Source organism: Leopardus geoffroyi, chromosome C3, assembly GCF_018350155.1.
Source record: "Leopardus geoffroyi isolate Oge1 chromosome C3, O.geoffroyi_Oge1_pat1.0, whole genome shotgun sequence".
Taxonomy (NCBI): Eukaryota; Metazoa; Chordata; class Mammalia; order Carnivora; family Felidae; genus Leopardus; species Leopardus geoffroyi.
The window spans coordinates 105,475,517-105,499,337 of record NC_059338.1 but is presented as its reverse complement, the minus strand read 5'-3'; the positions used below and the strand labels follow the sequence as shown (position 1 = coordinate 105,499,337).

Sequence of the window (23,821 nt, the reverse complement as noted above, 5' to 3'; positions counted from 1 at the left end):
AGGTGTGCCCTGTAGTGTGGGATGCAGTGTCTCCCCCAAAATTCATGTCTACCCAGAACCTCCGATGTGACCAAAAGAAAGACTTTTTCTGTACCTACAGAATACTTCTGACCCCAAATATGGGGGAGGGGAGTTCCCTCATACCAAACAATTCTCCACTTCTCAGTGGACACCAATTGGGTATCCTCCAAGTTAACTCAATTGGGACGCTAACTACCTGGAGTTAGCACAGACCCCACAGGTTCAGGGCTCAATCCTACATGACTGTCCCTACTTCAGACACTAATCTCAAGCCCTATGTTGTCACCTGTACTTCTGACCAATCAGATGTACCTATCCATTGGGGGAATCTCACAATCCTCTCCTCAGGTTGAGAATTTGTTAGGACAGCTCACAGAACTCAGGGAAATACTCACTTATATTTACTGGTTTATTATAAAGGATATAATAAAGGATACAGATGAACAGCTAGATGAAGAGGTGCAGGGGGCGAAGTCCAGGAGGGTCCCGACTACAGGACCTTCTGCCCCCTTGGAGGGGGAGCACATGGAAAGTCCACCCACCTGGAAACTCTCCAAAGCCCATCGTTGAGGGATTGTTATGGAGGCTCATCACGTAGGCATGATTTATGATTAACTCATCTCCAGCCCCTCTTCGCTCCCTGGAGGTTGGGGGTGGGTCTAAAAGTTCCAAGCTTCTAACCATGACTTGGTCTTTCGGGTGACCAGCCCTCATCCTGAAGCTATCCAGGAGCTCACCAAGAGTCACCTCATTAAAACAAAAGATGCTCCCGTCACCCAGGAAACCCCTAGGGACTTAGGAGCTCTGTCAGGAACTAAGGTCAAAGACTGAATATTAGAACAAAAGATGTCCTAGCACCATTTTTTTTTTTAAAGGAAACATTTTTATTTTATTTATTTATTTATTACCTTAATTTTTTATTTTCTAAAATTTACATCCAAATTAGTTAGCATATAGTGCACCAATGATTTCAGGAGTAGATTCCTTAGGGCCCCTTACCCATTTAGCCCATCCCCCCCTCCCACCACCCCTCCACTAACCCTCAGTTTGTTCTCCATAATTATGAGTCTCTTCTGTTTTGTCCCTCTTCCTGTTTTTATATTATTTTTGTTTCCCTTCCCTTATGTTCATCTGCTTTGTCTCTTAAAGTCCTTATATGAGTGAAGTCGTATGATTTTGTCTTTCTCTGACTAATTTCACTTAGCGTAATACCCTCCGGTTCCAGCCATATAGCTGCAAATGGCAAGATTTCATTCTTTTTGATTGCCGAGTAATATTCCATTGTGTGTGTGTGTGTGTGTGTGTGTGTGTGTGTGTGTGTGTGTGTATGTACCACATCTTCTTTACCCATTCATCTGTCGATGGACATTTGGGCTTTTTCCATACTTTGGCTATTGTTGATAGTGCTGCTATAAACACGGGGGTGCATGTGTCCCTTCAAAACAGCACACCTGTATCCTGTGGATAAATGCCTAGTAGTGCAATGGCTGGGTCCTAGGGTAGTTCTATTTTTAGTTTTTTGAGGAACTTCCATACTGTTTTCCAGAGTGGTTGCACCAGCTTGCATTCCCATGTCCTAGCCTCTTTATGACTCAGATCATAAGCGTTTTAGGAGCTCTGTGTTAGGTACTAAGGGGCAGAGGCCAAATATATATTTCTTTTTATGTCCCTGTGACCTTATTTGGAAGAATGGTCCATAAGATCATCCTGGATTACCATGAACCTTAAATCCAACAACAAGTGTCCATATAAGACAACAAAGGAGAAGTCACAGAGAGACACATAGGGGAGCAGTTCATGGGAACGGAGGCAGAGAATGGAGTGATACAGGTATAAGCCGAGGAATGCCCAAGATTGCCAGCAGCCACCAGAAACTGGGAGGGAGGGATGGAACAGGTTCTCCCTCAGAGCCTCCAGAAGGAATCAATTCTGCTGACACCTTGATTTCGGACGTGTGCTCCCCAGAACTGTGGGAGAATACGTTCTTGATATTTTAAGCCAGTAGGTTGGGGTGGTTTGTTACGGCAGCCCTAGACAATGAGACGGGCCTTAAACCCCTCCCAATCAGTCTTCCCTGCTCTTCCCCTCTGGCCGGCTGGCATGGGGACAAGCCCCTGGTGATCTTGTTGAGGCCGTGGGGGCCACCAGATGGAATGAGCCTGGGTTCCTGCATCACTGTTCTGAGGGAGCAGGAATGCCTGTGGGGCAGAAGCCACTTGGGCTTCTGGATTTATCTGTTATCGGCACAGGTCACGATCTCACGGTTCATGAGACTGAATGCCACGTGGGGCTCTGCGCTGACAGCACAAAGCCTGCTTGGGATTCTCTCTCCCTCTCTCTGCCCCTCCCCTGCTTGTGTGTGCACGTTCTCTCTCTCTCTCCCAAATAAATAAACATTTAAAAATTTCAGTGTTTTCCTCCCCATGTAACGTATTTCAGTGTCTCTCTCTTATACACACGCACATGTCCCACCAGATCCTAAAAGCAAGATGTTATGTGGGTGGCTAGTTTCCAGTGGACTCCCCTGAGAGCAGGCTGCGTGCAAAGTTCTCCTGCCCAAGAATGAGCCCACGAAGACAGAGGTCACTGAGGGTAAGGATTGGAAGTGCCAGGTCCAAAGTCAGAAAAAAGGCTACTTCAGCCATACAGATAACATCACATCACCCTCAATTTGTGCTCCATGAATGTAAGACACCCTTGGACAAGATCCCAGCCAGTGGCGGAGTCAGCCTCCCAGCTACCGTGGAGATTTTAGGCTAGTGAGATTTCCCTGGAACCCAGAGTTTTGTTTCCTGTTTGTTTTCCCCTGTCTCTTTTCCTTTCCTCTCTTCCTTTTCTTGTCTGGCCTGAGAATGTTCTTGGAAGCCTGTGGTCCAGAGAAGTCATGGTGGGTCATTTGTGACGACGATAAACCCCTCACTTCAGGTAGGTGAGTTGAAGGAGAGTCCTGGGTAACTCGGTGGGGTTGACTCAATACCAAATACGTCCAGCTCAAAGCTCTGCCCAGGGAGTGAGATAAACATTGCATCAGACACCGAAGCTGCCCAGAGAAGGTGACGGGTCATAGACAGGTCAGGACAGGACAGGGTTTAGCCAGGGGCTGAGGAGCTTGGGAGAGTGGACACTCAGGAAGGAGAGAAGGTGGCGGGGAGCGCAGAGGATCCTAGGAACACTTTATGGAAAAGATGGGGCTCAGCCCCAGCATGTTAAGAAGGTATGGTATCCGAGATGCCAAGGGGACACGGACCCACTGGAGAGAAACCCAGAACTGTTCCAATTCCATCCTTCTCAGCTCACGAGGCTTGGGCTCCGGATGCCCATCCTCCTCCTGGAGCCTCCATGCTCCTTTACTCTGACCTGCTGCTTGCTGCTACAGGTCCTGGTCCTAAACCTGGTCTGCCTCAGTTGTAATGCTGGGTTCCCCCTTTATCCCCTGAGACCCTCTGGGAGGGACACTTGGCCACTGCCCAGACTGGGCCTTTGGACTGAGCATCTGCGGGCAATGCCCCACACCTCAGCTTCCCACGCCTCTTGATTGCCTCAGGGGATGAGGCTTCAGAGTCTTTTCTCTAGGCGGGGCACAAAGAGAAGGGGATTTTTGATAAGCCCCATTCTCAGAAATAAACACGGAGGACAGAGGTTCAAATGGCTGCCTGGGACCACCTTGGGAACAGGAAGGGGGCTGGGGGAGTCAGGAGCTGTAGACAAGGAACCGAGCGTGAATGCCTGTAGACATCACACCCAATACGGTTACAAACCACTCCAGGCCTCTAGGAAGGCAAGAAAGGTCACATTTGATCAATCGGATTCAATCCATTCCAGCTTCAACTTGCCAGCGTGGGGAAAAACCCGAAGTCTGTCCCTTCAGAGGCTCCCTTCCTCCACTCTACACAGGAAACCCCAGCGCTTCCTTAGTTCAGACAAAAATGTCTTCTATATAACACCTGTGCTAAGTACTGGCCCGTGAACTTGGCAGCTGCTCCTGTGGGGGGCCACTCCTCTGAACGGTCACCCCTGCCAGGCTTTGCCTCGGGGCTCCGGGTTTTGGGGCCTGTCTTGCCCACCATTCATGACACCTTCACCATCCCAGGGCCAAAATAGCAAATAATCACTTCCTGGGCCTAGGAGTTCCAAACTGGCAACCTGCCAACACAAAAGGTTTATTTTTATATGACTTACATGCCAAAGTTAAAAATCAAAACATTTGATATAAAAATCTAGATTTCCATGGACCGTGATGATGAGTGTGTAACATTGTGAATGTACCTAATGCCACTGAATTGGATTCTTAAAATGGCTGAAATGGTAACCCTTTATATTACATATATTTTATCACAATAAAAAAAAATCCAGATTTCCAGCTTCTTCAAACAATCAGATTCTTCTGAAAATTGCTTTTCCACATAGCAACATTGGTACCTCAGCCATCTCTGCTCATTTTCTACATGTCAGACTTGGTTCCTCTACAGAATTCACCCAACCCTTCCTATAGATATTTGGGTTTGAGACCCTGGACTCTCCCTTCTCAAAGAATCTCAGGGTTGGAGGAAAGTTTCAAGGTGGCCAGTTTCTACCTATACCTCTCGCCATAGACGTTATTCTACTCCCCCTATATATTACTTCCTCCCAAGGGAAGGGAGCCTGAACATCAAGAATCCAGGGTCTAGTGTGCTTCTATGGGGATCCCCAGCTGCCTCAGGAGCTCAGATCTTTCCTGATTTGTTAACAGCCATCTGTTTCTCAGTAGTCAATTACATGGGAAGCCTGTCCTGTGAGTCTGTCTTAGAGGACAGCAAAGAAGGAAGGAAGTCAGCAGTCAAACCAGCAGGGATAGAGGGGTAGGGCAGGCCCAGGAAATGAGAACAGATGGGGTCCCTGGTTCACAGAGACTGGGAATCCTGGGGAGGAATGCCAGGGTTTAGAACTAGACCCTGTAGGGGGCCAGTTGTGTCCCCACCCCCTGCCCAGTTCATATGTCTGAATCTCTAATACCTGTGAAGGTGACCTTATTTGGAAACAGGGAGGTCGTTAAGATGAAGTCATTGGGCCAGGCCCTGATGCAACATGACTGATGTCCTTATATAAGGGGGAAATTTGGACACAGAAACATGCCTCCTGGGAGAACACCATGTGAAACGCCATGTGAAAATGAAGGCAGAGACGGGGGCTGCTTCCACGATCCAAAGAAGGCCAAAGATTGCCAGCGAACCACCAGAAGCTGGGAGAGAGGCATGGAACAGATTCTCCCTCGCGGCCCCCGGAAGGAACCACCATGCCAAGGCCTTGATCTCAGACATCTGGCCTCCAGAACTGTGAGACAATCAGTTCCTCTCGCTTAAGCCACCCAGTTTGTGGTACTTTGTTACGGCAGCCCTGGTAAACTAACACAGATTTGATCCAAGTGGTTCCAGGATGGGCCCTTCCCCCTTCCTGCTCGGAAATGGACGTCAATAACGAACAAGACTTGTGTATGTGCAGTGGAGAAAAAAGAGATACTTCGAGACGAGAGACCAGCGAAGTAATGTGAGCAGAAATGAGCATTGGCGGGATGCTTTTGCAAAGGCGGGAGTGCAGGTAATTGCTAGCCGACATTTCTCGGGCGCCTCCTGTGTCAAACACGTTACGGAGGCCTGTCCTTAAAACACATGAGAAAAACGTGGTTCAGAGAGTTTAAACAGTATGCTCAAGATTAGGTAAGTGAGAAAACCACAGTTTGAAGCCAAGATCACGATGTTTTCAACTTTTCAAACAGAGGAGAATGGAACTGGTGCCTCAAGGCTCCCTCTGATCTTCCACTTGGCCTGGGATCACTTGGGCACTGAGCCTGGGGCCGGGCTGAACTAGGACAAGCTTGACATGAAGTAGCTCCTCCCTGTTATCCCCAACCCAGACGCGGCCACTGGGCAGACTCAGCGTTGAGCCAGCCGAGCCAGAACAGAGGAACCAGCACTGGGGCCAAGTTCTTGTTCCAAGTCTCTCCCACAGTGAGTAGTGGCTACTATGAGGCCACCCAGGGCGCCTGCACACTGGCCAAGAGATGCAGGGTGGTTTGAGTACAGCCACGCTCACTCCTGCTGAAAAGGATTTACTTCACAGCTGCCAACGAAAGCCTGAAAACAAAACCGAACAATCCCTAAAACATTCAGACTCAGAAAAAAAAGGTTAAACACCTCTTCACCCAAGCACCAGGCCCGGGGAGAAGAAGCCGGCCTGTAGTGCCAGCTTTAGCTCAAAGTAGGGGACAATCAGGGAGCCGGCTGTCTTGCCTAACCTGAATCTTCAGGATTGAAGAGCCTAGAAAGTCCTCCCTTAGTCCAAATGCTTATAAAGTCCTCAGTTAGAGCCCCCCCCCCCCTTTTTATTTCCCCTGAGAGCAGAGATCGCAAATGGATCAACCTTGTACCTGACAGGATGCCGGTGGCTGGGGCATTTGAAAGGTAGAAAATCATCAACTCATCAACACTTCAAGGTTGTGCTCACTAGGTGCCGGGCATTCCTAGGGCTTTATAGATGCAGATTCATTTCATCATCATACTTAATCCTAGCTTGCCCTAAGTCACATAGTCACTAAAAGGTAGAGCTGGGATTTACAAGTCAACAGTCCAGACCTCATGTTCTGGGCCACCATGATACTCTGCCTTCTTAAAATATTTAGGGAAGAAGATCAGCATTTTACCCACTTAGCGTTTGTGATATCCTCACCATCAAAACCAGGCACGAGGCAGCAATGGTCAGCCCAATACTCTTTCTCCCCTACTCTTTAGAGCTGCAAAGTGCAAAATGCTGGGAGAGACCTGCTCACCCTTCTCTGTCACCTTCCGAACTCCTCGGAGGATTCCACTCCCCAGCTTTCCTCCCTACACACAAGATACTTCAGGTGAAGGGAGTAGAACTGTCCCCATTAAATACTTGTGAGTCTCAAAACCAAGGCATTAATTCCAGGATGTCTTGTGTGTGATCTAAGATGGCGCCATTGCACTATTTAAACAATGGTTTCTAACCTTTGCTTTGTCTCCACCAACTCAAGCAGGGCACTGGTAGTGTGAAGGGGGATGGTGTGACTGCTGGTGCTTTTCTCTCTAGGTAGACTAGGTAGATGTGACCAAACACCTTGTAGAAGCGCTTCCTTGTTCAGGATCAAAAATAGGATATGGCCCCATTTAGTTATGCAAATATAAGGCACCCAATGTCATGGGGGAAGTGTAACAGGTCTTTTTTTTTTTTTCCTTTAAAGTCATACATGTCAGGGGCGCCTTGGTGGCTCAGTCAGTTGAGTGTCCAATTTCAGCTCAGGTCATGATCTCACAGTTCATGAGTTTGAGCCACGCGTCGCTGTCTGTGCTGACAGCTCAGATCCTGGAGTCTGCTTCTGTGTCTCCCTCTCTCTCTGCCCCTCCCCCACTCACGTGCACATGCTCTCTCTCTCTCTCTCTCTCTCCCTCAAAAATAAGTAAACATTAAAAAAATTAAAAAAGAATTTAAAGTCATACCCCTCAATACCACATGATATGTTGAAATGATCCCTGGAGGGAGGAGAATAAATTCATTTGGAGCAAAGTAACCTCATGGGACAAAAGGGCTTGTATCTGTCAGCACACCTTTACAAGTAAAGGCTATGAGGTGGCAACCAACGATCCCCCAAATCACATCTTAAAACTACAAAAGTTTCGTTCTCGCTCCTTACCACACTCATTCCAGAGCTAAGGTTGACTAGCTGGAATTTTGCTGGTCACCATAATAGAGGGAAAGACAGCTCTGGAGGGCCTAACACCGGCAGTTACATACTCTGGTCCAGAAGTGACACATATCATTGCTGTGACCAGACCAGAATGCATGACCTCGCCCAGCCACCAGGGAGAAGCGTAACGCTAACATGTGTCTGAAGTGTAGAGAGAGGCTGAACTATTTGATGAACTCACTATTATGACCCCTACAGGGATGAAGACCCAGGCTCCCTTTCTGTTGGAAGATCACTGTTATTAGAACCACACTGACACAGAACAGAATGGATGTGATAAATGGAATTGGAAGGTAACACGGCTGGGTTATGTCTCCAGCCTGCAAGGCTGACTACAGGCTTGACTGAATTTCCCTAGTTGAACTAAATGGAAATTTGGGAAGAGAATATTTAATCTCGTAGACAAAATAAAATTGAACAAATCCTGGGGCGCCTGGGTGGTGCAGTCGGTTGAGCGTCCGACTTCAGCTCAGGTCACGGTCTCGCGGTCCGGGAGTTTGAGCCCCGCGTCGGGCTCTGAGCTGATGGCTCAGAGCCTGGAGCCTGCTTCCCATTCTGTGTCTCCCTCTCTCTCTGCCCCTCCCCCGTTCATGCTCTGTCTCTCTCTGTCTCAAAAATAAATAAACGTTAAAAAAAAAAATTAAAAAAAAAAATTGAACAAATCCAAACATGGGTATCAAAAGACCACCATTATACCTATTCTGTTCACGATACTGTTGGGATCAGGCAGAAGATGCTGTATCCGCTTTATGTCTGAGGCAGAACAAGCTTATCTTTAGAGATAATTAAGAGAAAAAAGGGGATTGTCAAATTACATTGCAAATAAAGTTTGTAAGTATGTAATGAAGGAAAACTTTGTCGAGGATAAAGATTATTTCATGACTAAGAAATACCTGGGTGCATAATAGAATAATATGTCTCCCTTATGGCTAGGAATTACACACTGCACTGGGCATGATGTCTCTACCACTGTGTGACACGTGGTAGAGAGTTGAGGGTACTTAGTTCTCATGGGAAATTTACCAGATACTAAAAATAGGAACTTAAGACCAGTTCACTGCTCTCTGTGTATTAAGATGGGGCAGTGTAGACTGACATAGGTTGCCCAATGAGTCACATTGCGTTGTCTCAAAATTCCAGGACCTCAGAATGTGACTGTGGTTGGAAATAGGGTCTTTAAAGAGTTAACAAGGTAAAATGAGGTCATTGGAGTGGGCCCTAATCCAATATGACTGGTGTCCTTAAAAAAAGAGGCGATTAGGACACAGGCAGATACAGAAGGAACACCACGGGGAGACACAGACAAGACAGCCGTCGATAAGCCGAGGAGAGAGGCCTCAGAAGAAACCAACCTTGCTGAGACTTGATCTCAGACTTCTAGCCTCGAACTGTGAACATTTTTGTGAACATTTGGAACTTGACCTTCCCTCGGAACAGGGACCACGCCATCACAATTTCTAACTAACGTTAGAAACTTTGGAGCCTGGGGCGCCTGGGTGGCGCAGTCGGTTGAGCGTCGGACTTCAGCCAGGCCACGATCTCGCGGTCCGGGAGTTCGAGCCCCGCGTCGGGCTCTGGGCTGATGGCTCAGAGCCTGGAGCCTGTTTCCGTTTCTGTGTCTCCCTCTCTCTCTGCCCCTCCCCTGTTCATGCTCTGTCTCTCTCTGTCCCCCCCCCCCCAAAAAAATAAATAAACGTTGAAAAAAAAATTAAAAAAAAAAAAAAAAGAAACTTTGGAGCCTGTTCTGTTTTCACAATTGGTCTGAGTTGTGACAATTGCAGCTTGTACTGGGGCAGCTCCCTTAGCATTTGTTTGCTTGTTTTGTTCACAGCTTTCCCGCCTAATTCTCTCTTGGGAAGCAGGTCAGATAAGCATCAGAATCCCCATTTTAGGGCTAACAGAGCTAACAGAGCCATGAAATACATTGCTGAGCTCATAATTACAGTCAGTTCAGAGCGCATAGCCCCACACAGGCTCCCTGACCCCAGGAGATGTTTCCTGTTCCAGGACCACACTGCTTTACTTTGAACAGTGGTAATAAACACTTGATGCTTGTATTTATCTTTTCAGTGAGACTGTGCAAACTAAAAGGCTGCCTTTTTAAACTATGGTCAAGGTTTGGATAATTGAATTTAATCAGAGGATCCAATCTCATCTACCGACACCTACCAGTGATCATCCCTTCATCACTTTGGTTTATTCCTAACTTCTCTCTTTCTCCCCAGAACCTCACACGGATTCTTCCAAACCTAGGCTGTGCCTCCACTGACCAGTAGCTATGCTTAGAATTAAAATCAAATTATCCTAAGAAAATCAAACGATGATCAGGTATCATCTTATATTTGGGGGTATTTCCACCCTTTTCACATCCCACTTCCACACTGGTCAATCAAGATCAAACTGGGATTATTGGCATCCACAGGGAAGAAAGCCACAAATTTCTAAGTCTCTGTCAAGATTAGGATGCCAGCCGGTGGGGGAAGCTTAAAACAACAGACCTCATTTATGTGGCCCTATTTGGTTTTATTCCTTCTGCTGGAACAACAAGCCGAAGATGAGAGAATTTCGGAAGGTGCCTGTCAATAGAAGGAGGTCACGTTACCTGGGCAGACCTGGCAGAGGTGTGACCTGATCATTTTCTGGGAGGAAAGATGTTTTTATCACTCCTGCTGACCCTGGGGCTCCAACTCCTAGAGGTCTGTATAGCATTTTTAGCCATTGCTGGATAGAACATCTGATGTTGGGCATCTATCATAACTAATCCCAGATACGGAGAATTCACACAAGCAGGGGTCATTACAAGGGGAACAAAGGAAGCTCCATTAACTGACTCCATAAAGGTAGTTAAGTTCAGATACTGGGTGCTTCTATGGTAACTCTGTCCAAGTTTGTACTTTATAATCAAATGACAATTGTCCATGCTTTAGCTATGCTCAGCAAATAGCCATGGCTTTCCACTTTGTGCTTTCCTTCCCATTAGACTGGTCTAATTGTAATGACAGTTACTGCAAATGGGTCACCCAAATAATTAGACACATCGAGAGAAGTATGGAAACCCTGGATATCAAAATTCTCTAATTTCCCTAGCTTTGAGTGGCTTTCCTTTCCCAGAATAGGTGGCCACCTTACATGGGAATTTTAATCCATTTACTGCCATATATATGTTCCCACACATGGGTGCTATACAGTGCCAGGAAATGTAAAATGTATTATATTTTCCAAGAGCTTTTGTATACAGAGCCTTGTTTGAGCTTGCCAGTAGCTCTATGAGTGTGTTCAGCCCTGTTCTTAAAAGCAGATGCTGAGATGCATAATGATAAAAGCAATTTTCCCAAGTAATAAACTAGTTATCAGTTTAACCACAACCAGAATTCAGGTGTGATGGTTAATTTTGTGTGTCAACTTCATGCAGCCACAGAGTGTCCAGATATTTGCTCAAACATTCTGGTTGTCTCTGGGAGGGTGTTTCTGTATGAGATGAACCTTTGAATAGATAGACTGAGTAAAGCAGATTGCCTTCCCCAATGTGGGTGGGTGTCCTCCAATCAGCTGAAGGCCAGACTACAACAAAAAGGCTGAGTTAGGGGAAATACCTGCTATCTGACTGTCTTCAAGTTGGGACTTCAGTTTTTTCCTGCCTTCTGACTGTGACTGAAATTTCAGCTCTTTTTGAGTCTTGGGCCTGTCCCCATTTGGACTGGAACCATATTATTGGCTCTCCTGGGTCCCCAGCTTGACCACTGCAGATCTTGGGACTTGCCAGCCTCCATAATCACATGAAGCAATTCCTCATAATGAATCTCTTGATATGAATCCTACTGATTCTCTTTCTCTGGAGAACCCTAATACACCAGGTCTTTTAATTTGATCAGTGCTCTTTCCCTATACCTTCTCTAGAGCACAGCTACCTGTGTAGAAAATTAGAGGTATTTCTATTTGAGAACCACCTCTAAGCCATTTCTCAAACTGTTGTTAAGTTGGTCAGAAAAATGCCAGAACTGGATTAAGACAGACAGACAGACAGACACACACACACACACACACACACACACACACACACACAATCAGTGGGACATCTCTAGAGACAAGGCTTCCCTTAAGGTGTCCCTGGATTTCATTTCCTCCAAAGAGAAAGAACAGGTTAAGAGCTGAGCCATTATAGGCTGAGGAATTAGACTCACTGAGAGGGACTTGGTGAGCCTTGTATATGTCCGTCTTGATCAGATTTCTTCCCTGCCCAGTTAAAAATGCAATGAAAAGAACCTAAATTCCAGTGGCGCTTTGAGAGCTTTGAAGGTGTAGTGAGAAGGCTTCTAGCACTAGCAGAGATTGATGGGAATAAGAAAAAGGCAGTCTTCAGCTCCTCATTGCCTTTGTCTGTACCCTGCATGTCTTGTAACAGCTCCCTAATTGTTCTCTCCCTAAGCTGCACAGACCTCTCAGTTTTCAGTCTGACAAAATTTAGTGAGCCCCTGCAGTGCGTCAGACACTGGTGACAGAGCAGTGAGCGAGATTCATGGAGTCCTTGTCTTCATGGAGTTTTATAGTGAAAGGGAAAAAGATATTAAGCAATTTTGGCAAAGTGTAATTATTAAAGCAGAAATGTCAAAGCGAAAGGGCAGGAAAATATTTCCAGCAGGAGAAATCATGTGTATGAAGGCTCAGAACTTGGACATGGTGTAGAGAATAAGGTGGAAAGTGGTGTGAGAGGTTGTTAGAAGCGTAACCGTGTGGGGCCTTCCAGCTCTGCTCTGCCTTCAGCAGCCATCAGCCACATATAGTTACTGAGCACTTGAAAGGTGCTTAGTTCCAACTGAGATATGCTGTAGACATTTAATTCATACTGGATTTTGAAGTGTAGTGCAGAAAAAGATAATATCTCATTAACAATTTTATATTGATTATATGTTGAAATGATAAACTTTGTGGACGTATCGGGTCAAATAAAAATATGAAAATTAATTAAAATTTTTTCTGATGTGGCTACTAGAAAATCTCACATTACGTACGTGGCTCACATTATATTGCTATTGGTCAGCACTGTTCTGGACCATGTTAAGAAACCTGGACTTGATCCTAAGAGCATTGGGAAGGTTGTGAAATGTCTTAAATGAGGAGGTGACATGGTCAGGTTTGCCTTTTCAAAAGACTGGTTGAGGGGGCTGGATGGTGCGAGACAAGATGAGACCCATTAGGGATAGCTGTGGTTGTTCAAGTGAGAGAGGGTGGTAGCCATGAGGACAGAGAAGACTTCCAAAAAGTGAGATGACTAACACCAAACAGTTCTCATTCCGGTGAAACATGAACATGATAGGTTGAACCCAGATAAAATTTCCATCTTTGTCCATCAAAAATGGTTGAATAGTGAGAGAACTAACAAGGGTCAAAGTTGGATCATAAAGAATGATGTAAATATCCCTAATTCCACAGTGACATAAATAAATGAATACATAAATGGGGGGGGGGAAGCGACAACTCTTTTCCCCAGAATTCCAATTAATAATGAAGAAAATATGAAATCGCTATTAGCATATCACAGTAATAACTGCCGTATGCAAGATCTATTTAAGCATACTGAGTGGGCAAAAGTTTAAGCAGAAACAGGTTATCCATCTTAAAGTATATCTGCCCAAATAGTTAATAATTATAAGGAGAAAAATAATTTCATCGGAAAATTCTAGCAGACATCCCTAGCTAAGTGATCAAGCTTAGCATCACCAGTAATACAGACATCATGTATTTCCTATGATGCAGTGAAGACATTATCACTCTGTGGTATCTTCCCAATTAACACATAACCTCATCTAGTCATGAAAAAACATCAGACAAACCCAAAGTGAGGGTCATTCTACAAAATAACCAAGAAGGACTATTCAAAGAGATGAGAGAAGACAAAATGAGTGAGCATAGATTGGAAAAAATTGGATATGACAAGTAAATGTTTGAGATCCTGGATTAGGTTCTCTGATAGAAAAAAAAAAAAGACATTGGTAGAAAAAAAAAAAAAAAAAGACAGTGGTAGAAACACTAGTGAAACCCAAACAGGTTCTAAACTTTAGTAAGTATTGTAGCAAGGTTAATGTCTTACTTTTGGGCTCCTGGGTGGCTCAGTTGAGCATCCGAGTCTTGATTTTGGCTCCCGTCATGATCTCACGGTTTGTGAGTTCAAAGCCCCACGTGGGGCTCTGCGCTGACAGGCACGGAGTCTGCTTGGGATTGTTCCCGCTCTCTCGGCCCCTCCCCCGCTTGTTGGCTCGCGCTCTCAAAATAAACATACATTAAGCAAATTTTAATTTCTTGGTTTTGATTAATGTTCTATGGCTATGTTACCAGCAGAAGCTGGATGAAAGGTAAATGGGAACTCTATTTTTGCAACTCTAAGTCTAAAATTAGCTAAAAAGAATGAACTATTAAAATAGCTTGAATATCAGTAATTTCATACAGTCCAACTTATACAGAAGTTAGACAAGAAGCAGCCAAAACTACTGCTAACGCTACACTAATACCGTAATTATCATTACATGCTGCAAATGTTCTTGTCTGGGGGCAACTTTTGCACCAACATCAGTTTGCGTGAACATTCAACTCAAATTCATTACTCTGTTCCAATGATTTGATTTACAAAATTTTGAAGTTAAAGTCTGATGCCAGCTAGAACTGGGAAGAACACAGCCACGGGTGGCACATTTCCACTGTCCATGTCATCACAAGGGTGTGGGCACTAGGGCAGCTACCTTCCTCTACTCCCACTTCTGGAGACCTACCATCGTGAGGAAACCATTAGGATGGTCCAGGTCCCAGCACTGAGACTGCAGAACAATACCCTCCCCAGCGGCTGTGCTGTACATTCACAGTGTTAAGTTTCCAAGAAATAAGTCGTAACAGGTGCACAGATGACCCGAGATGCTGGTCTTATAACTGGTGCCAAGTGAGCACATTGCCCCTTACCACGCGTGTTCAACAGTGAGCCAGACTTTAGGTCAATGGCTAAGTTGGATACTGTGGACAATGTTCTCTCATGACAAGGGGATTTCAGAGCCAACTAAAATAGCAACCTCCAAAATTATACTCAATACACCCAACTAGCATTTACAGCTCCTAATTCCACTGACAAGTGACTAGCAAGTGTTTCTCCTGCCAGGTGTATTACCTTTCATGCAGCTTAAGCATCAGCATGTTTATTGCATTTAAGGTTTCACTTAATGGCCTAAGCTAATCTAACTTCCAGAGGTAATTTACTCTCCATTTAACAGGTCAGGATTCTTTTCATTTGCCACAGCAGTCTTATTGTTTGTAATCATTCATCGTGGTATGCCCCTTAATTTAATGCTACTTAAGGCTTTGCTGAGAGCCAGAGCTATATCTCAATCCCAAATCATCAAAATGTACAAGAATGTTTCAAGATTAAAATGTGTTGGTTTCTTGAACTGGGCAGGCTTGTAAGTTATCTCAGTGAATATATGGATACCAGTCCTCACTTTGTATACTAATTTGATTCACAGTAGAGATACACCCCTGCAGTTCTAAATTTGAATGAAGCTCTTAGAAAAATGCAGACACTAAGTCTTTGGATACACTCATAAGTGACCAATGTCATGTTTACAGTGAGAATGGTTTTCAACAAATGCCATCAACCAAGTAAATATACCAAAGGAAATTTTTATTGTAAACAAGATATAAAGTACAACAAAAGAAATATTGTGCAAATTGTAAATCACAAAGTTTTTTTTATTATTAAAAGAAAATTCCTGTTTTCCAAGGGTCCAAGTTTTGATGTCAGAAATCAATACCCCATAGAGAAAAATGTTAAATGGAAAGATATAGTGCCATTTTTCACTGTAGATTTTAAACAATTTACTTTTGTTTTACCACTGTATATATCATCCACTATATAACAGAATATAACAGAAATACTGTTAACAAAAGTGAATGTTTTAACAACTTCTATTCACCTAATTCCACTTCCCTCCCCCCCCCCCAAAAAAACTCCTATAAATTAACAGGACAACACTTGCCCATGTGAATAATGGTCACTAACTTTCTAATTCAATAAAGCACACATTATATCCTCATAATATAAGGGTACTTTACTGATGACATAAGTCATCTTTTTCAAGGAGTTATCTAAAATTCTTGGTATCCCTTCTTTACAATATATATTTTTATCTTCCATTTTTTTTTCTAAACAAAGTGCAATGTATCTTAGAGTCTACGGAAAACACATTGGTATACAATTTTCAAATCTACACAAGAAACTGCAGGCAAACTAAAGCTCAAAGCATAATAAAATGCCTAGATATAGTCATCTGTTAAACTTTCAAAACAAAAATGCAAAAAAATTATAGCTATACTTCAAAGCAATTAAATTACTGAGGATTCCAAATCTTTGGGCCCTCTTTAGCAATATACAAGCTGCTTAATTCCAAATGGTAGCAAGTATAAAAATGCTAGTTCTAGATCATATTTAACAACTACATCCACGAAATTGACTGGAAAGACTAGGAATAGTAAACAAGGTAACTAGGAAAAGATGCCAAAGTTTGTAATACAAATCAATTTTCCATCTCCATCTCCGTACCATAATGTTTATTTCCAGTCTCTATTCTTGAAACCAGTGCTTTAGAAGAATCACATTGAAAAGTTGGTCTCAAGTACAAACGGTGAAAACGAAGTAATAAATTGTGCACACAAATTCAAAATCTGTGCTACCTGTGTTGACCTCATCTGAAACCTTCAAAAAATATTTAAAGGAATAAAAGCTTTCTCATCTCTCTTATGTGATAAGAAATGAATCCTGCCACTCTGTGACCTGCTTGTGGCTGCAGCACTTCTTGTCCTCCAGCCCAGGGCTGAGGCTTCTCCTCAGGCTGTGGGGCTTCTGCGTTCCGCCGCACCGGAGGGCCACAGACTTGCAGTGGAAGCATTTTTACATCACCGCTGGCTCCTGGCTGTGACCAAAGTTACTTCGGATTCTCACCTTCTGAGCGGTCACTGCGTGGGGGCAGGGGTTGGAGGTAAGGCCATGTCATTTAACTTGCTCACTTCCATCTGCCAGTTTGGTAGCTTCTTGGCGGACAGATGGCGCCGGGCGTGCTTGGTCAAATGGTCGCTCCTCATGAACCGTCGGTCACACATGGGACAAGCAAATTTCTTCTCACCTGTGTGGGTTCGCCGGTGTCTGGACAGTTCATCAGAACGGGCAAACCTCCTTTCACAACCTTTCCAGCTACAGCTAAAAGGCTTTTCTCCTGAGACAAAGAAATTCAGATCATCGTCACTATGCATTCATCAAATCACTATAAATTGCAGATCTAATTATATCCAAAGACATACATTTTAAAATATCTTAAGAGATGCTCTTTAAAATAAAAGCTACTAAATGAATCAACTGTTAACTGAATGCTACATATATTTCCAACTTTCACTCAATCACATTTATAGGAATCTTCCCTTTATAAATGCCAAACACAAAAAGGTTTTCTGACTTCAACTATGGTACATCGGCTTTAGAGATACTTTATTAAAGTTAACTACTCAGACACACAAAGAATCATCGTTTGAGAAATTAAAACAAACACCTTAATGAAATCTTTGAGAAACCTGTAAATATCCCCCACTGAACTGGCTAATAAGGCAAGTTCTTCTTTAACATGCCTGGCTTGTACCTGTGATCATGGCCAAAAAACATTCAACTAAATCTCAATGACACGAATAAGAAATGGTTGGTACCTGTGTGTGTTCTCATGTGGGCCTTCAGATGAGAGCTCTTAAAGTACGTCTTGCCACATCCTGGGTGGCTACAGATGTGACTTCGTATCCTGGATGAGTCAATCTGAGGAGTGACTTTTGCTGTGGAAGGGGAAAACCCTGGAGCGGGGGCGATGGGAGAGAGTCTGGTGCCATTTGGGCTCACCACCGGAGGCTTTGGGTTCTGAACAACAGGCTGGGGAACGACAAACATGACAGCGCCTTTGGGCACCTGAGTGCCCATGAACACGACAGGTGGGCACACAGCTGGTGGCTGACTGGGTGGAGTGCTAGGAACAACTGTTGTCACAACAGGGTTGTTTGCAGGGAGGGGAACCATCTGACAGATGACAGGCATAGGTGGCACTCCCCCTGTTGACACTGCAGGTGGGGAGACCAGCACCGACTTCTGCTGTGGGGACACAGGGGCAGGCTGAGGTCTACAGATGACTGTCTCTGAGGAAGGCACAGAAAAGTCATAAAGTGCAGGACTTGCTTTCTCATTAACATCTGCCGCTGTGTTTCTCTCACGTTTGGATCTGTTTGGTGACACAGCTGCACAGGGTATGTTTTTTCTTGCAGCCTCAACATTCAGGTGGGTTCTTCTTCGAAAAGAATTGTCCTGATAGTTGAGGATGCTGGCTGCTTTCACTGGGCAAGATCTGTGGTTACACAGCTGGGCGTCAGCTGTATGACGGATCACACTTGTTGCCTGAGCCTTAGGGAGTTTGGGGGCAGGTGCCGGGCTCTTCTCTTCCTCTTTGAAAGGTGCAGCAATGTGAGGCTTGGCAGGATCTGAGAATGATTTGAAGTGTCCGGTAGATGGCGCTGATGCCATCAAATTTGACACTTGAGAGGGTTCAAAGTCAGAAGGGCTGTAAGGTGGAGTCAAACACTAGAAAAGAAATACACAGACATCGGCATGAGAAATTAAGTTCGTTATGTAAATTATAAAAAATTAGACCATCTGCAGTCTCATATTAAAAACAATAAAACTTACAAATGCTGGGATCGTATGAAAGTCAGGTGTACTCGGGAGTAGATTCTCTTCCTCCGACATATCGGATACTGGAGTAACAGGTCTGTTTTCAGTGTATTTCTTAAAATCAGACTTCCAACTGCAGCTCATTGACATAAGTGCTTCTACAGCTTCAAAATCACTCTTTTCTGCAGTTTTGTTCCAGGAATACACACTCTCTTTCGATCTTTCAGAAATCATTTCCATCCTTTCTTCCTTTAAGAACAAAAGATCTAATGCTTATAACCATATTTTTGTCATCCAAATAACACGCAAAGCAACGTACAATTTTTCCTTTACAAGTGCACAAATTTCCAAGTTTGGGAAATAATTTTTTCTCTCACCCCTACTAAAAATAAAATTTTCCTCATTCTTTCTCTAATACTTAGGGTTGAACACTGATATCCCTGCAAGGTAGAAGAGAAGCATATTACCATTAAGGAGACCAAGGCCAAAGATAACAATGCATGTATGATCCAAAAAAGAGAACTTGATTTAGAAATATATTCTTCCCAGAACAGCCATCTGCAACTGAGATCAAATGAAATAACTAAGGGAAGGTTATGCAAAAGTTTTTTCAATACTGCAGGTGAGGTATGAGGACTTTTGAGGTACCAGTTCCCCACAACTGGTAGTGGGGAAAAGGCAAAGTGTAGTGGACAGAACTCGGGTCTGTGGATATGGGTCTGATCTTTTGAGTCACTTGGCACGTTAGGATAAAATCAACAGAATAGAAATCTTCAGTGTCTTTTTAGAATTACTACATTAGGTTATTTTAAAGGTAAAATACCTTTCATAGCTTGATTATCTATGGTAGAGAGGGATAAAGTGAAATACGTGGAAAAATCCCAAAGCCATATTTAGGCTTCAAGTTCTTCGTATTTGTGTTCCCTTTCACTAGATTTAAACAATGGCTTGCCATGCATAGCTATGACCAGCTAATGCGATACTAAAAAATGGACAATCAAAATATAATCTTCCACCCAGAATTTGTAAAAACTGCCTGGTGAGTCTGCGACAGTCCAAACATTTTTTAAATTTTTAAAAATAACTGCCAGATGACAGGAATGATAGTGCATGCTTGCCATTTGTACAGCTCCCTCTATCAAGTGTTTAATGTTTCATATTAAAGTTCCTTAAACAGCACTTATAAAAAAAAAATGGTACTACCCACCACCTTCCATTTTCCATTAATGTGATGCCATTCTTTTGGTTGAAGTAGAAATTGTGTAAAAATACCGAAAAGCATTCTTTACAAAGTACTACTCTCGACGCTAGTTTTAAAAAATACATAAACCCTTCGTGTCGATAACCTTAGAAAAGGAGCCACTGCTCTGGAGATTTCACCAACAACGCTATTGCATAATCGCGCGCCCCTTTATGTAAGCTGCAATGGACAGCGCACGTATGTCTAAAAGCCTCAAGACGCCAAAGCAAAGCAAAGAAAAAGGAGAAAAGGCAGGCAAGCAAGGAAGGGGAGCGTGAGCTGGGAAGGGCAGGAAGAGAAGCGGGGAGGGGAGGAAAGGGAGTGGGGCGCAAGGCAGGAAAGGGAAGAGCGGGTGGAGGCGCGGGCGGGGGAGGCAGACGAAGGGCGGGGGCGGACGGCGGGGGAGATCCTCGCTGGCGGGGACAGACGGATGGGGCCGCCCTAACCTCAATGAGGCTCGCGGGTGAGTCACTGGGAACATTCCTCGCCGCTCGCACGTCCCCGCGCCCCTGCCCCCGCCATTGGCCAGCCTGCCCGGCGGCCCAGGCCCGGATTGGCTGGGCCGCGAAGGGCGGGGGCGCGGGGGAGGTGGGGGCGAGGCATGTGAACAAAGCGTGATCGGCGGCTGCTCCGGGCGGCGCAGGAAACGTGAACTGGGAATTGCCGCGCCGTCACCTTTCACCTACTTCCTGAGCCCGCGGGCCCCCGCCCTCGCGCCGGCCCGGGGGAGGGGCCGCGGGCGCCGCCGCCAACCGCCCGGCAGTGCGCGCCCCAGCCCGCGGGGAGGGGCGGGGCCGCGGGCGCCGGCTCCGGGAGTGCCCGCCCCTCCCCGCTCCCGGAGAGCCGCCGTTCCCTTAGGAACCGACAGCAGGGCTGGGCCTCTCTGCCGCCCCTGGCGGAGGCCGGGGCTGGGTCACTCGGGGACGAGAAGCTCCCTGGGCGCACCCGCTCCCGGCCCACCCCCGGCCTCCGCCTCAGCTGCCGGAGGAGGAGCCGTGTCCCCGCGGAAACCCAGCCCCCTCCCTCCTCCCGGCCGCAGCCCCCGGGGATCCGGCCGAGCCCTCGGCGCTTCCCGCCCACGCCGCCCACGGGACCTCAGACCACCCCGTCTTTCCCGCAGACGCGGCGCCCCCTCCCCGCGGTTTCCGGCAGCTCCGGCCTCCGCCCGCCGAGTCTCCACAGGTTCCCAGACGTGCAGCCCCCACGGGCTCCGGCTCCAGACGCACGGCCCGCGGCTCCCGCCTCGACACGCGGCCCCCGCGTCTCGCGGCCCCGACTCCCCCCGCCCACGTCCCCCGCCCCACGGCAGGCTCCCGCTTTCCACCCTCGCATCCCCAAGGCGGCTCCCTACCCCCCTTCCAGGGGGCCCTCAATAGGTGGCCACTTGCTCCCGCCAGGGATGGGGAGTCCCCTGCCGGCGCCTCGTCTCCCCTCGGCGGTCCGGGGCCCACGTGCCATTCCCCCGCGCCCACGCCGGGCGCCCCCTCCCCCAGCACCCGGCTGTCTGCTGAGCAGCCCCTGTCCTGCAAGGCTCGGCTCAGACCCCTGAGAGGGGCAGTCCCCTCGCCTCGCCAGTGGACACCCCGCCCCTCAAATGCTCGCCAGAAGCCCCCTCCCGCCCTGGGTCGCATTTCTGATCCAGACGGCGGCATCTCTCTCGGGTGCCAGGTGCAGGGTAGACCCCTTGTCCCCCCCCCCTCCCCGCTACACCTTCCCCAGTCCTCGCTTCCAGGGCAGCAGCCCCCTCCTCACTCTTCGCGCTCCTCCAGCCATCCTCCCTCTCGCCCACCTCCAGTCTCCCTGCGGGGCTGCCCTTTCCCCTCCTCATTATACACCTCTCCCTTCGTCTCTAGAGCCCCGTTCGCCTCTCCTGACCCACTCCGCGACACACACGCTCTCACCAATGCCCAGTTTGCAGGAAGAAAGCCCCTTTTTCCTCCACGACCCCACTGCACCCCCGTCTTCGGGCGCCGCTGATGTCAAGGGCTCGGGGTTGGCGCCCCGGCTGGCCCCTGAGACGCAGCAAGGAGAGGAAGGACAGGGGCATCCCCAGGTGACTTACCGAAGCCTGCTGGAGAGAAGCGCCGAAGTTGAGCATGGTTGGCTGCCTGGCTGCCGGCGACGAGCTGACTGGCTGCTACGCTGCTACGCTGCTTGGCCACAGACGGGCGCCCGGAGACACTCGACGTCGCTCCCGCCGCCGCCGCGCTCCGCGCCGTCTGCCCCCTCCCCATTCAGGTAGCCTCTCCGCCTGCCCCGCGCCGCGGGCGGGGGCGGGGGCGGAGCCTGAGGACGGCCAATCAGCGGCAAAGGTGTGTGAGGCGCCGGCCAATGGGCTCCCGGGGCCACGCGTGATCAGCGGCTGCCCGGCAGCGTGAAGCTTGTGTCAGTGGAGCGTGTACACAATCCCCGGCAGCGTGTTCCCTCGGCCCGGCCCGAGGGAACTCCCGCCGCCACCTGACTCAGTGACACCCTCCCATCCCTCGCCCACCCCCTCAACAGCGGTCCTCGGCCCCGGCCTAGGGGGCGGTGCCGCGGGCGGGGGCCTAACCCGGAGGCGCGGCAGCGGCGCGCCCAGGCACTGCGGAGGGCCGGCCCCACGTGGGAGGTGGGGAGGGATGCCCGCTCCGCCCCGTCCCCTCTGCTCCGGGCCCCATCTCGGCCCGCCACGGGGTGGGCGGGACGCCGGGCAGCCGGGCGGGGGAGGCAGCGGCTGCTAGCCAAGGGGCCCGAGCCAAGAGATTTGCATTTGGAAGCGCCGTCCTTAGGCGTCTGGCAAGAAAGCAGAGCCCGCTGACCGACTGAGCTGCATTTCTCGAGCATTAACTGGGTTTTGCCTCGCTGAGCCGTGGGGAGCACCGAAGCGGGGAGGGGTGAGGAGGGAGGGGAACCCGGCCGCAGAGCCGACACCTGCTTCTGCGCCCCCCGCCCACGCCCCCCGCCGCCGGCGCGGGCTCGCCCTCCCCATCTGCGTCGCTGGCAGCAGTACCCGCCCCGTCCGCCCCGCCCATCCTTCCTCCAGGCAGCTGGGAGAATGGTGTGGGGACTGCAGGAAGCCCTGAGGACTGGACCAATGGGGTGATGAGGGACTGTAGACCCGAGTTTTTATCCTTCTCCGGAGCCGACGCTCGGTTGGAGAATCGAGTTTTGAGCTCGTTGTAAAGTTTAAATTGCAGTCTACAAGCTGTTTCAAAGGTAGACCCCACCACCCCGGGCCAAGGCCTCCGGAAACGCCCTGCCGGGAAACGGCTTGTGGGGAGGGGTCTCCTAGGGTCACCCAGCGCAGGTCGGAGCACGCCTCGGGGCGGGGTTGGTGCGGGGAAGCCCGCCTAGTCAAAGACACACCCGCCCCTCCAAAGCACCACCGGCCCTCCTCTCTCCGACTACCCCACCTCCGACCCCCAGGGCTCCGAGGCGGGCTAGGGCCTCCAGATGGTGAACCCATGACTTTGCTTTCGTTCCCAGTTTGCCCTCTTTTGGCCGTTTGGTCCCGTTCACAGCAGCTGTTGTTGGAGAGTTGGGCAGTGATAACCCGGCTTAAAGCGAACCAAAGATTTTATCTCCTTTGGACGGGCTGAACACGTGGCAAAAATCACGGCCCCTCCCTCAAGCTGTCTCACCTCTCCGTGTAACTGAAAGGCTAATTTAAGTGTCCTTCCTTTCCCAATAACCACAGAATGAGCATAGAAGGGAATTAATTATTTTAGAAACTGTTAAATCCATGAACATCTTCTAGTAGTTCCTTCTGGTATATCTAAGATCCAGGGTAGCCAACAACAGTAGTAATAATACAGTTGACCAGGGCCAGGGATTGAATGGCCTCTTGTCATTGCCCCTCCTTAATCAGCTGGAAGGGGGCCAGCTCAGCAGCCCAGGCAGCTCTTCCTATCTCCCTTCCACTCCCTGCCTCCACTCTGTCTGCAGGGGTGTCCCTTCCTGTAGGCTTCCTTCCGCCAGGGCTGTCCCATCCTGTTGATCTGAGCTGGAGGGGTTGGAGCAGCTGGCCCAGGGCACCTGCTGCATTAGGGGAAGCTCCCCTCGGCGCCCAACCAGCAGGCCAGCCTTCCTTCCTGTCAGGGATCCGCCCCCT

The 23,821-nt window shown here is 47.9% G+C and overlaps 1 protein-coding gene across 3 annotated transcripts; it reads right to left on the bottom strand.

Moving 5' to 3' along the window:
* Nucleotides 1–15,402: 15,402 nt before the first annotated feature.
* On the bottom strand, nt 15,403–22,329 carry KLF10 (Kruppel like factor 10). 3 transcript variants are annotated; one of them, XM_045454009.1, is made up of 4 exons: nt 21,794–22,329; nt 18,507–18,740; nt 17,489–18,401; nt 15,403–17,007 (listed from the first exon to the last, which is right to left on the bottom strand). In XM_045454009.1, the coding sequence occupies exons 1-4, from the start codon at nt 21,827–21,829 to the stop codon at nt 16,748–16,750; spliced, it is 1,443 nt and encodes a 480-aa protein (XP_045309965.1). In that variant the 5' UTR covers nt 21,830–22,329; the 3' UTR covers nt 15,403–16,747. The 3 variants fall into 3 exon arrangements, with proteins under 3 accessions (XP_045309965.1, XP_045309966.1, XP_045309964.1); XM_045454010.1 differs by lacking the exon at nt 21,794–22,329 and adding an exon at nt 21,633–21,721; XM_045454008.1 differs by lacking the exon at nt 21,794–22,329 and adding an exon at nt 19,699–20,015.
* Nucleotides 22,330–23,821: the final 1,492 nt, after the last annotated feature.

Coding starts and splice junctions, on each gene's coding strand:
- KLF10 (XM_045454008.1), bottom strand. CDS start 19,773: ATGCTTTTCGGTATTTTTACACAATTTCTACTTCAACCAAAAGAATGG. Junction 18,741..19,698: donor TTAATGGAAAATGGAAGGTG/GTGGGTAGTACC, acceptor TTGTTCTTAAAG/GAAGAAAGGATGGAAATGAT. Junction 17,008..17,488: donor CCACATGAGAACACACACAG/GTACCAACCATT, acceptor TCTTTGTCTCAG/GAGAAAAGCCTTTTAGCTGT.